The 13816-nt window shown below is 44.2% G+C and overlaps 1 protein-coding gene across 2 annotated transcripts; it reads left to right on the forward strand.

The window, feature by feature from the left end:
* Window positions 1-524: 524 nt before the first annotated feature.
* On the forward strand, window positions 525-13481 carry PSMA3 (proteasome 20S subunit alpha 3). Of its 2 annotated transcripts, none has more exons than XM_075614781.1 (11): window positions 525-683; window positions 2739-2821; window positions 7536-7659; window positions 8384-8485; window positions 8593-8666; window positions 9204-9276; window positions 10467-10532; window positions 10856-10902; window positions 11016-11083; window positions 12231-12295; window positions 13305-13481. In XM_075614781.1, the coding sequence occupies exons 1-11, from the start codon at window positions 663-665 to the stop codon at window positions 13347-13349; spliced, it is 768 nt and encodes a 255-aa protein (XP_075470896.1). In that variant the 5' UTR covers window positions 525-662; the 3' UTR covers window positions 13350-13481. The 2 variants fall into 2 exon arrangements, with proteins under 2 accessions (XP_075470896.1, XP_075470895.1); XM_075614780.1 differs by having other exon boundaries at window positions 526-683; window positions 10853-10902.
* The last annotated feature ends 335 nt before the right edge of the window (window positions 13482-13816 follow it).

A 13816-nucleotide genomic window follows, 5' to 3' on the forward strand; every position in this document is an offset into this window, starting at 1 on the left:
AATGATGTGCAGAGCTGCATACATTATCCCTGAAATATAAGAGTTATTAATGTAAATGTCCATCACAATCACCCTTCTCTCTAACGTGTTTTAACTGTCAACCTTGCACCCCATTGGTATCCTGTTTTCAGCCTTCCAATTTGAGGCCAGAACTGGAAACGGTCCAAGAGCCTCTAAAAGAGGGCAGGCTGGACCAGGTTTTATGGATAGCTTTGCTTCAATCAGTGGCTGATATACATAAAAGCTGGCCTGTTGCTGGCCCTTGAGGACCGAGTTTGAGACCCCCTGCTAAAACAAGTTCACTTTTTCTTTAACACATTGATTGCCAGAGAGGCCAGCCACCTTAGAAGACAGTGTATACAAATATAAGTGATGGTGCTAATACCACCACACATTCACCACTAGAGGGGCTCTCCCATGCTTGACAAGGAAAACTGCATGCTCTGCCTCTTTACGAACGCGTCACCGCCCTAGCTCCGCCCCCACGTGGTTCATGACCCTCGCCGAAAGCTGGCCTCCGTGCGCATGCGCGCAGAAGCGCTGCCGCTGATAGGTCAGTCCCCGAGCAATTGGATCGCGCGTTGTTGGGTGGTGGACGTGCGGAGGAAGCAGCGGAGTGAAAGTGCAGCCTCACCGCCTGGCAGTGCAGCGTTCGGCTCGAGATGAGTTCTATCGGTACCGGGGTGAGTGTCCCGGGGGAAGCTGGCCGCGGTGGTGCTGAGTGAGCGGAGGGGGGTTGCCGGCCGGCGGGGCCCTGCACGAGACACATACCGGCCGGGCTTGAGGGGGGAAGCGCTGGGCCTGCAGAGAGGGGGACACACACCAGCGGGGCCTTGTGGTAAGGGGGGAGGCGCTCGGCCTGCAGAGTCTGCATCATGCCTGGGAGGTGCTGGAAGCGGCGCTGAGTCACTGCACGAAGTGAAAGCGAAAGTGTCACCTAGAGTGGAGTGCCGGTGAGGGGGGGAAGTTGGCCTGTGAGTGCCGGTGAGGGGGGAAAGTTGGCCTGTGAGTGCCGGTGAGGGGGGGAAGTTGGCCTGTGAGTGCCGGTGAGGGGGGGAAGTTGGCCTGTGAGTGCCGGTGAGGGGGGGCAGTTGGCCTGTGAGTGCCGGTGAGGGGGGGAAGTTGGCCTGTGAGTGCCGGTGAGGGGGGGAAGTTGGCCGGTGAGGGGGTTGGCCTGTAAGTGCCGAGGAGGAGGTTGGCATGTGAGTGCCGGTTCGGGGTTTGGCCGGTTGGGGGGGGTTGGCCTGTGAGTGCCGGTGAGAAGGAGGGTGGTGGCTTTTGTTTGCACCTTCGTGCAGGGGTGCTCAACTCCAGTCCTCAAGACCCTCTTCCCCCCCCACCCAAACAGGTCAGGTTTTCAGGATATCCCAGCTTCAGCACAGGTGATGCAGTTAAACAAGTCTCTGAGTCACCTGTGCTGAAGCAGGGATATCCTGAAAACGTATCTTGTTGGGGGGGCCTGAGGACTGGAGTTGAGCACCCCTGCCTTAGTATGCATATCTTTATTTATATATATATAGCGCCATTCATGTACATAGCGCTTCACAGCAGTAATACACGTGATAATCGTATAAATATCAGATACAAATAACACATAATGGGAAGAAGCGCTTTCAGATGAGTGACATTTAGGAAAAGGAGTTCCTGCCTTGAAGAGCTTACAATCTAATTGGTAGGTAGGAGGAACATACAGAGACAGTAGGACATTCTGGTAAGTGCGTCTGCAAGGGGCCATGGTTTATGTAAGAGGTGTATAGTATCAGCCACAGAGCTACTCGTATGCTTCGTTAAGGAGGTGGGTTTTAAAATGGGTCTTAAAGGTGGATAGAGAGGGTGGCAGTCTGATATTGAGAGGAATGGCATTCCAGTGGTGTGGGGCAGTCGGTGAGAGAGGTTTAAGGTAGGAGAGGGCTTTAGACATAAAAGGGATAGAGACAAGGCATCCTTGAGCAGAATGCAAGATTCGGGATGGTGCATAGCGAGAAATTAGGGCTGAGATGCAAGGAGCAAAAGAGTGTAAAGCTTTAAAAGTGAGACGGAGCCTTGGTGGATCTTATGCAGGCTACGTACACCCTACAATAATTGTAGCCTCAAACCGTCCTATTTTAATTGGCTACTAAAAAAAACATGGAAATCTAGATTTAAAGCTGCAGTTCAAGCAATGTCCTATGTGTGTTTTAAAAAAAAAAAAAAACATTAGTTCTGTACTATGAGAAAATACTTATAGCATTTAAACAAACAAAATGTTTTAAAGACATTTTTAATGTTTCTTATGTAGGAATCATTTCCAAAGTGACAGCCCCCTTCCCCTTCTGATAGGCTCTGCCTTTGAGCCCCACCCTTTCTCTAGCAGTGCATCATTTGTATCTAGTAACTGCCCTGTCAATCATATTCCAGGACTACATTGCCCACAATGCTGTGCAAGAACTGAATTAAATAACCCTGAGCAAGCGATCGATTACAGGAGATCGGATCGATTTGCAACTTGGCTAATCACTTGTCAGTGTGCAGATTGTATTGATGCACATATTGAATGGGAAAAAAAAAATATATTTTTTAATTTAAACGGCAGCTTGAACTGCAGTTTTAAAACAAAATGAATCAATTTTTTCCCCCAACAGTGAGTAAAGCAGTTTGGATTTGTTATGCTATGTGTGGCTCTGCAACTCTGATGTAATGCATTGATTTTAGGGGTACACCCACTGTTGGAACTAAAACATTTTTGTTTTTATCTCCAGTATGATCTGTCCGCTTCCACATTCTCTCCAGATGGCAGAGTATTTCAAGTAGAATATGCAGCCAAAGCCGTGGAGAACAGTAGGTAAGAAAATATTCTCTTATGGGGCACTGTCACTGAGGTGTAGGGTAGATCTGGGCGAACATGTCAAAATGTTATCCACGGGTTTCCATAAAAACTATATTGACAAGTCTGGGGTACTTGTGTCAAGCCCAACAGGATCAGAATCCACAACCTCGGCTATTGTGGGCAGCAGCTCTAGCATCGTGACCTAAACCAGCTGCCGGGTAACTCCACTGACATACTATACTTTTCAGGTCTTCTGCTCACACCTGAAGCTAATCCGACTATTAGCAGATATCCCTGGTCCTTTTTTTTTTTGTGCACAAGGCACATTGAACTGGCAACCAGGAAGTGGAGTGGATTGCTTTTAAAGGAAACTGGGAGAGTGTCCACGCGTATGATTAGTGCCGCATCTTAAGGCTGCGTCCATAGATGGACCAGCCGTGCTGAGGCGTGCGGACGCTCAGCGCTGAGCCCCTGCATCCTCAATGAGGATGCCTTGAGAGGGGGCTCACGCGAGCGTCCGCAGGCGTGCTCAGGCTTTGGAGTTTTCAGCCGAGAGCCAAGCTGTTTTTCAGCGCGCTGTCGGCTGAAAACATCCAATCAGCCTTCAGCAGTGTCAACGTCACACCTCTATGGCCCGGGCCTAAGTGTCTGTGGCGTTAAGCTGGAGGTGAACAAGAAAATAACTGGATTCAGCATTTTAACAGCAACTGGGCGAACTAAACCTTTAGTGCTACACTGCCCCCTCGTGTCTTTCAAGTCATACTCCTTATCCTGCAACACCTGGGAACGCTCTCCTTCTACTAACTTTCTCTCCCTACTACCTGTGCTGCATCCCAATATGCCCTCCCTATTAATTTGTTTTTCTGTTTGCAGTTTCCTCGCTCCTTTGCAAACTTTTCTATTCTCTCCACCTTCCTCCTATCCACATTTCTTAATCTCTCCTTCCCTCCACCTTTGCCAGTGCCCAGGCACTGCACCATTACCTGGACCTACCTGAAAACGAGGTAACGCCCAATGTATTACTTCCTGGTAAAACATTTTATAAATAAATTACTTCCATACCTCTATCCCAGCTACTTCTGCACACCTCAATAAAAAGCACTCGCACAAATCCTCTTCTCGTCTCCTTTCTCTCTACTGTTCCTTCTTGCAGCTGGGGATATTATTGTCCGCTCCCTACTAAGGCTGCGCTTTAAGTGCCGGCGACGTCGCATCAAAACAAATGCATTGCCTCCATCGCGTGTGCTCATAGTAAGCGCGACGCGACAGCTTGGTCGCGATCGCTGGACGTCATCTCAATTTGATTTTTCCAGCGACCGCAGCCTGACGCCGCTAGCACTATAAGCGCAGCCTTAGGGTGTTAATTGATTTTAATACTACCTATTCTGTGTCTCTCTTCTCTATTCCCTTCTCCTGTGCGCTCAGGAATGTCTGCTTTCTCACAAGGCTCTGTTTGTGCACAACCTCTTCTACTCTCTCTTCAGCTCTAACCTGCCTCTCACAACGTGACTGCTGTTGAGGCTGCTGTTTCCTATAGTGGTATCTCATTCTCTCACACTCCACGCCCCAATGACCGGGGTGGAGGGGTAGGTCTCATCCTGTCCTCCCACTGCCAATATCAGCTCTGCCCTGTTCCCCCATCTGTTTCCATTTTTTTTTCCATTTGGGGTGAACGCTGTCCTGCTTTTCTACCCTCTGCACGTGGCAGTCATGTACAGACTACCTACAGCTACATCTGACTTTTCTTCTCTCTCACTCATATGATTGTACTGGGGACTTCAAATGTTACATTGATACCTCCGTCTGCTGGGCATCACGCCTGCTCTATTTAATCTTCTACTTTTGTACTCCGCGAATGGATCGATTCCAGCACCCACAAGGATTGTCACTATTTAGACCTGGTCTTCCCTAAAAACAGTTCCCTTTCTATTTTTTTTCTATATCCCCCCATCATTCACAACTACTCATTCCCCTCACCCCCTCCTACCTTTTCTACTCGCTACTCTCGAGACCTTTGCTCTTTTGACCATCTACCCTGAACGCTAACCTCTCTGCTCTCTCACCTTCTGCTGAAACTGATCATCTTGTCAACTCTTACAACACTATCCTCGCCTGATCTATATGCCCCTTTTTGGCTCTGACACACCGGTCCTTCTAACCCACGGTCTTGGTTAAATGCACAAACGCGCTTCCTTCACACCTGCACTCGCTCCTCTGAACACCTATGATGGAAATCTATCATGCTAGCTGCTTTATTGCACTATAAATTTCTCCTATCCTGTTTTAACTCTGCTCTTTCAGGCTAAACAACTGTACTTTTCCTCACTCAACACTCACAAATCCAATCCACGCAGTTTTTTCTCTGTATTTGACTCCGTTTTCCGATTTTCTCCTCATGCCTTTGCCGACCACTTTAAAGGCAAGATGGATGCTATCCATGTATCAATGATTTTCCTTCTGTCCCTTCCCCCACCTCTCTGCTTCTACCTAACTCCTCTTCTACTCTTGACTCCTTTTCTCCTGTTACAGTTAGCCGTTTCTACGCTGACTTTCTCTTCTCCCTTTACCATAAACACCCTCAAGCCCACCCCCTCCCACCTGATCAGAACTCTCGCTCCTGTCTTAGACCTGGGACATAGTGAAATCATCGTCGCTGAACAGATACACAAAGCCCCTGCATCTGTAATCAGCGCGGCTATAGTTTCTCCCTCCGCATGCTTGCTGATGCGTGCGGAGGCTGAGAAAATCAGAAGAGACAGGAGAGTTTGAAATTTTGCTGCTTGGGGGAGCGGAGGAGCGGTCACGTGACCGCTCCCATCCAATGGGGCTGCAGCCATTTTTTTCCCCCTTCTGTTTCGGTGATCTGAGATAGCAGAGCTCAGCCAGCAAAGTGTGTGTGTGTGTGTGTGTGTGTGTGTGTGCGCGTGCGCGCGTGAATATATTTATCAAAGAGTCACAATGTTAATAAATAATTTATTCTCACATCTTCTTTTTTTTTTTTTTAATTTTTAAAATATTATATAACATACACACACACACACACACAGGTTCCCCAGTGACACACAGACCACTTCAAAGTGACACACACACCACTTCAAAGTGACACACACACCACTTCAAAGTGACACACACACCACTTCAAAGTGACACACACACCACTTCAAAGTGACACACACACACACTGACAGCTACCAAGTGACACACACACACAGTGATACCCGCCTCCCAAGCGCGCTTGCTGTCTCCTCTGCCAGGACAGCAAAAAGCTCCTGGTAGAGCAAGCGGCAGCAAGCAATAGCGAGCAGCAGCACAAAAGTGTTTACTATGTCCCAGGCCTTAGTCTCCCCAATTCCTCCCTGTCCTATGGCACTTTCCTTCTCCATTCACGACATGGCTAAAAAGTGTTGATGCGCCCTCCATAATATCGCCAAGATCCGCCTTTTCCTCTGTCAATCTACTGCGAAAACTCAAATCCCGTCCTGATTATTGGAACATACGGCTAACATCCCTCCCTACATCAATGTTCTCCTTGGCAATCTATCCAAAACTCTGCTGCTAGAATAATTTCGCCTTCTCCCAAAACAGTCTCTCCTCATCTCCTCTCCACTCTGCTCCTTCCTACATATCCGCTTTGATCTCTCGTTATGTGCTCTACTTGTCTTTCGCGCTCAACCAATATCTCCTCTCCACCCCTTTCACCACTTACTGCTCTCTTTTGCCTTAAACCGGGTTTCCTCACTGCCCCTTACTTGTGGAATTCTATTCTCCATATACACCAAGCCCCTTCTATCCCCACCTTTTTAGGTCAAACCTTAAAACTCACCTTAAATTAAGCATCCCAATAGCCTGGACTCATGACTTCTGTCCCACAGTCGCTCCTACCATCCATTGTGGCCAAGCACTGCCATCTACAGCACTAATTCCCTCACCTGCTGTCTCTGTCTCCCAACATACCACTTAGATTGTAAGCTCTCCGGGGCATGGATTTCCTTTCCTATTGTTGGATTCCTTGTACTGTATTGTCTCTTGTAAAGTGCCAATTACAGCTGTGGGTGGTATATAATTAAAGAGACATACATTTCAGGGTCTGAAAACCACAAACACATTTGGATTTAAAAAAATCTGGATCTGTTTTTGGCTTTTCATTGATAAAGGGGGGAGAAGGGAATCTGCCTTTTGAGACAGACCCGCGGATGAAAGGAAATTTGCAGCGGATCTGAATTTCTGTGAAAAGGTCACCCCGCTCTAGTGCTGGATAAATGCAAATCCATAAAGTATATTAGGATGTTTTTGATGCGGTTTGCACATAGTGAAACAAAAACTGACGTTTGTAGAGATATTAATTGCATTGGAACATACAGCTTTGGTGAGATATCTGATGTGAGCTGAACCGACAGGATTCCAATCTGAGCGAATGCACAGCACCATTTCATAAGCGGCAGCGCCAGCGATCGTTTCCTTTAATTTTGGCAGGAATACGTTCGTTTTTCCCCGCCCATACTTTTAAGTAAAAAAAAAATACACTCGCCCACATTACTGTAATATGGTGGTTCTGGAGCTGTCAACATGTGAAACATTAAGATGTTTGAAAACTGTGGCATATATATATGTATATGTGTGTAATTCCTGTCTCGTAGAGGTGTGCTCTCCTGCAATTGGGTACATCCTTTTTCATTGGCTGTCCTGAATGGATTATGTACTGAATGCCCATTCTCCATTCATTTTGCAGTACGGCAATCAGCATCAGGTGTAAGGATGGAGTTGTGTTCGGCGTAGAGAAACTTGTGCTCTCCAAACTCTATGAAGAAGGCTCTAACAAACGGATCTTTAATGTTGATCGGCATGTCGGAATGGTACGGTGTTATTTCTATATTTATTTTTAGTTTCGAGATTAAAAAAAATATAACATTTACTAAAGCTGTGGAAACCTCTGACTTACCAAATGATGTAATGATATTCATTTTTTTTTTTAATTTTTTTTTATAGGGGCAACTTTTCTAATCAACTTAAATGTTTTCTTAATTATGAGTCTACTTAAAACACTAAACAAATGGTGACATTTTACCTGAAATGGGAAGAAAATCTTAAAGCTACAATTCAACCTAACGGTATAAAAAAAATCCATTTAATTTGTGCATCAATACAATCTGCACACTGACAAGTGATTAGCTTAGTTGCCGATCGATCCGTTCTCCTGTAATCAATCACCGAAACGGGGGTTATTTAATTTACTGTTAGGGCTGCACAAAAGTACCCAGGATGCAAAGTTGTGTGGAAGATCATGTGACCAGGCAGGCACTAAATACAATTGGTGCACTGCTAGAGAGAGGGCAGGGCTCAAGAGCCAGTCTCAGAAGAGGAAGGGGGTGTGACTTTGTAAATGGTTTCTATAGAAACAAAATGCTTACTACATTAGAATACAATCTCATAGTACAGAACTGATTTATTAAACATAAACACGTAGGATATTGCTTGAACTGCAGCTTTAACTCCTTTACGTTGGGGCGAGGCCTTGAATGCACTACAGTTTGTGCAAGCGATTCAATGTCTGTTGCATTGTAATGCTTCTATTTGCAGGCTGTAGCGGGGCTCCTGGCAGATGCTCGTTCCTTAGCTGACATAGCTAGAGAAGAAGCTTCCAATTTCAGATCTAACTACGGCTATGACATTCCATTGAAGGTACATTCCTGATTTCTACGAAGGAAATGCATTTTGAATTCTGATCCTTTGATTGTTTGGAAGTATTTAATTTTGTTGTCTTCTGTCATCTCCATCACTTCTCTTAGCATCTCGCAGACAGAGTAGCCATGTATGTGCACGCGTATACGCTGTACAGTGCCGTCAGACCCTTTGGCTGCAGGTAAGATCACAATGCGATCGGTTTTTTATCATTGCAATTATATTGGAAGGCTCCAGTAATTGAGTTTTGTGTGTTCCATTGTTACCAGTGTTTAATGCTTGCTGTTGCCAACATATGTGGATCATAACATTAAGACAGCTACAACTCTCATTCACTGCAATTATGTTGTGTATATACTGTATCTAGTGTATATGTAACCTATTGAACACAAACATTAAATTTTCCTTCATTATCTGGAAGGATTCAAAATGTTTTTAAGCCAATATAATGGTTGTATAGATCTCAAACTACACCCTTATTTTTTTTTTTAAAGTAGCCTCTAATGTAACTTAAGACCTACGAGGCACACATCTTGTTTGGACATTTTATTAGAAACCCTGCTCTTTGTTAGTCGAAGACTGCACTACTGATTGAGCCACCTCTGCTGAAGCAGGAATATCCTTAATACCCGATCTGTTGGTGATCCTTGAGGACTAAAGTCGGCCACCCCTGTACTATGAGATTATTTAACTTTACCATATTTAATGTCTCGTGCAGTTTCATGTTGGGATCCTATAATGAAGATGATGGACCCCAGCTGTATATGGTTGACCCATCAGGCGTTTCCTATGTAAGTCACTTTGCTGTAAAGTGCTCCTTTTTGGTAACCTTTCGCCGTTTGCTTGTCTGTCTGGGATAAGTGGGTTTAAAAGCTGTAAACGTAGAGCATTTGTGCACGTACGTTATTTAAGCTGAAATAATAGTAGATAAAATCATTTTATGGAATGTATTACTTTTTTATTCTACATTTTTCTTTATAGTTCATAGTACAATCCCCTTTATAGTTTCTATTTTAGAGATACTGTATTAATATCTAATATTTTTAAGGAAGGACTCTTAAGAAGATTCTGCATGAATTTTCTGCCACAGGATTTGTACACCCTGTTTTGTTCACGGCAAATTAGTAATTGCTGTAGAATGTCTTCTCATTAGGCATATGCTGCAGGGGGGCATTCATTGGGGACGGACACTGGATGAGCGCTTTCACTCTCGCTCTCTCTTGAGCAACTTGCATTATACAAATGCTGCACAAAGTAACTTGCACAAAACAGGAGAGGCTCCCATCACTGAACATCTGTTGTCCAGGAAGCACAGAGCGGGTGGCTTATTTGGCTCTTTGTAGATGGCCAGTTTCTCTCATCATATCAAGATGGCTCGTAGGGAGTTAAATTGCCACACTTTCGGTACAGGTCCCGTGGGAGTGATTGTGCTGGCGGCAAATCCGTGGAACGTTAGTGGTTCCCCAGGCACATCACCTAAAAGATGAACGTAAACATACAATTCTCATCAAAAAAAGGCCTTCCTGGGTGGCCCAACAAGGAGGGCATGAACAGACTTAATCCCCAAAACTTAAATAGGCCTAAAAAGCTGAAGTTTCGGCTGCACCACACGAGCCTTCGCCTTGATAAAGGCAGTGTGTTGCATTCGAAACGTGAGTTGTTTTCCCTTAACCCCCCCCCCCCCCCCCCTTTCTGGTGCTGTGAATGTGTTTTACCGCTTATAACAACGCTGACCATGGGGGGAAGTGGGAAATACCATTAAAGCAACCCCTCCTACAGGTCAAGACTTCTACTTGGTTGCATACCAAGCGTGCTATTTGTATGGCAAGTGTTACATTATGTATTGCTTTAGTTACAATTTTAATATCCAATTGATTTCTTAGTGAGAACCACCCCAGGTATTTCAAGCCTGCTTTCTTTGCAAAATTAGACTTTAAAGCAGTTTATGAAAACTCCTCATCACGTTTTGTATGTTTTTCAGGGATACTGGGGGTGCTCTATTGGTAAAGCCAAGCAGGCTGCCAAGACAGAGATTGAAAAACTTCAGGTAAGAGTGTGACATCTAAACAAGTGATGCAGTGTTACTGATCATCACAGGCTAGAAGGGAGTTTTAAATATTTTAGTTGGTTTCAGATGTGTATGCATTATATTCCCCCTTCCTTCCCTGGTTATGTAAGACCCCATTTGAAAGGTGCTATCCCTGTAGGTTTGAGGGGGGGAAAAATAGCAAACTTCTGTAGTTACAAAGCAGTTGGTCCCCAGAGCAGCAGTGTGTTCATTTCAGCTCTAGGTACCCCCTATTCCATGAGATCTGATGGTGATGCTGGATTAGTACAGCCGACTCATACTGTTTGTATTTCTCACAGCAGATGAAAAACATGACCTGCCGAGAAGCTGTCAAAGAAGTAGCGAAAATGTAGGTATTGCACTGTATCTAAATGTACTCCGATGTATTTCTTTTCTTGACTAAGTACACAGTATTTGTTGGTGTTGTTAATTTTGTATTGCAATCTTTCCTTTTCTTCATAGAATCTACATCGTTCATGATGAAGTCAAGGATAAATCTTTTGAACTTGAGCTCAGTTGGGTTGGAGAAAGTAAGGCACCTTAAATATACACATTGTATCGCTCCGTTAACCATGTTATAATAATCTTCATTCTGCATCTGTGTGCATTCCTTGTAAAGCAGCTTTTCTTCTTGCCTGTTTTTGTTAATAGATGCAGCTGTTTAACATTTTTATAGCAATATAATTATCTAAGCTAGCTGCTGATTGATCAGCAAAGATCCTGCTTCCCAGGGCACGCAATATGGCTGCCTATTTCAAGAGTGATGTAGCTTCCTAAAAAGTTGCTATAGCAACCCAAGCTGGTGATTTTTATTTAAAAAATGTTTTGAATTTAGGATTGAAGCAGGGGGTCTCTGGAGTTGAACCCCATTAACATCGGCTCCAATGAGCCCTGCTTCTGGACAGGTTTCCGTAGGGGGGTGTCGGTAGCTACTCGGATAGCAGGGTTCATGTAATGACCGTTTCGACGCTCCCGCACCCCATGGGCCAATAGGAAGCTATAACGTATTCAGATTGGGCTTCCTGTGGGCCCGTATGACGCGGGAGCTTTAAATTTGGCCGAGCACTCCCGTTTGGAGGTCTGTATCTCGGGAAGCAGGGGGTTCAGCTCCAGAGACCCCTGCTTCAAACCAGTAATAAAACGAAAGCATGAATTTCTCCCTTAATACATTAAAAAAATCATTAGAAAAAGCATAAGGAGTGGGGGTAAAAATGCAGCAATATTATTTAATACTACATATGGATGTTGCATAAAATGCGGCTTTACATCCATCAATAATAAACCGGCTTCCTTACCTGTTAGTCTGTCATTTTCATGCTGGATTTTGAAAGTCCGATTGCTTAACATGGCTGCTGCCGGGATTCTTTTCCATCGTTTGAACACTGCGCTTTTGATGCTGGTGCCATGGCTGCAGCTTTAGTGTTTTAATGTCAGGTCCCAGCAGGCAGGTTAAAAAAGGATAACCACTTATTTTGTATCTCCCAAGAAAGCAACATTTATTCAAATAATGACTTCTCCCTTTTTCTCTGATGTAGAAAGAATAAGTTTACCCTTGCAGCTTATCTGCCTCTGTGTGTTGTTGTTTTTTTAGTATGCATCCAGTAAGTTGTTTTGAATTCGTTGGCATTGTAAGTTTGTGTAAATGAAAGCAAGACAACTGTCTTTCTTTTTCAATAGTTACTAAAGGAAAACATGAAGCCGTTCCAAAAGATGTCAGGGAAGAAGCTGAAAAATACGCAAAGGTAACATGGTTACATTTTAATTTAGGTCCCAGGTTTGCGGTTTGTTAACTGGGCCCAATAGAAACACAATGTAAATTCTATATTCACAATGCTTTCTAAAAGGAGAAATTCTTGTCTAAATAAAATCCCCATCTATATTTATTGCTCATGTATAAACCAGGGGCTCGCGGTTTTAGTGGCTGTTTTTTTTGTATTCTCTTTAACGAAATCAAAATGGTCACCAAATCCCATGTGCCAATAGCAACCAGGGGACATTGGCTTCTTACTGGACAACAGATTCCATGTCCACGAAGTAACCCGCAACATATCCGAAACGGGAGGGTCCTCTTAACTAAAGTGCGGTTTTAGCTGCGGAAGATGCTCCGTGTGTGTTTGTATATTTGGGATTCATACTTTAATGTTGCAATCCTTCTCCTCTCCCCCCCCCCCCTCCCTAAGGCCTCAGCCATGTTACCTGCTTGCATGCTGACGCTCGCTCATGCTTGCCACTGAGCCCCTACAGCCACAATTAGAGCGGCTTTAGTAGGGGCTTGTCTACGCTTCCGCAAGCGCGCGAAAGCGTAGGTCTTAGCAGATTTTAAAAATCGAGCGGTTCGCCCAATGAGGGCGAACCAGCTCCGTGACTTAACTGGCCCGCCCCCTGACGGCACGCAGGGCAAGCAACCACAAGACCAGGGAAAGCACCCGCTTTCCCTGCACCTCAGTACGCAAGCGAAGAGCCTGGACGAGGCCTGAGCATCCGCTGCTATCTCTCACGCAACATTTGTGTTGCACATGACTTTAGACTGGAATAATCTCTGGGGCAAACTAAATTAACTCCCCAGATAATATCATGTAATATTTCAGAAACTTTTCTCCTGAACAAAGCATCAGATTTACAAAATGAAAAAGGGCATAGTGCAATTCATTGTCAATAAACTAAGTGAGCAGCGTAGAAACTATTTTGAACAATTGTGGTGTACTAAGGAAATGGATCATTTTTTAATAGCTTTATTTTATTTTGAAACAGGAATCATTAGAAGAGGAGGATGATTCTGACGATGATAACATGTAACTTTTTTTTATATATACATTTATTTTCTTCATGGAGCCTGCAGCTTCTCACCAAGGAATACTGTTTTTATGTATGTGACCCTGGACAGATTCGGCTTGATAAACTGGCAGTAAACCTTCACTGTTTACATTTTGTGTTGTCTGAAATCTATTTATTTGTGGACAAAATCATGTGATCTTGATCTCCACTAGTTACAGGTTGTGGATAATGTTTAGAGCACTGTGAATGTTTAATAACTTATGTATTTTTAGTACTAGTTACACTTATTTTTTTTTTTACTTTGACATTACTGCTGAAGCAGCTTTCACTGGACAAAACTCACAATTCTCTCCTCTTGCTTAATTAAATTGCTGTAGTGAAGTACCCAGGGCATTCTTATCAAACTGCTTTAAACCAGTTGTACAAAAACATCAAATTGTGTTAGAGCACTACATTCTTTATTAGAATATGAAACGTTGGTTTGAGGA

The sequence above is a fragment of the Ascaphus truei genome, chromosome 9, assembly GCF_040206685.1.
Source record: "Ascaphus truei isolate aAscTru1 chromosome 9, aAscTru1.hap1, whole genome shotgun sequence".
NCBI classification, from domain to species: Eukaryota; Metazoa; Chordata; class Amphibia; order Anura; family Ascaphidae; genus Ascaphus; species Ascaphus truei.

Bases quoted from the DNA above. Each gene is read 5' to 3' on its own strand.
- PSMA3 (XM_075614780.1), top strand. From the start codon at position 663: ATGAGTTCTATCGGTACCGGG. The intron at 8,486-8,592 runs GTACATTCCTGA...CACTTCTCTTAG, and splicing joins GCTATGACATTCCATTGAAG to CATCTCGCAGACAGAGTAGC. The intron at 9,277-10,466 runs GTAAGTCACTTT...TATGTTTTTCAG, and splicing joins ACCCATCAGGCGTTTCCTAT to GGATACTGGGGGTGCTCTAT.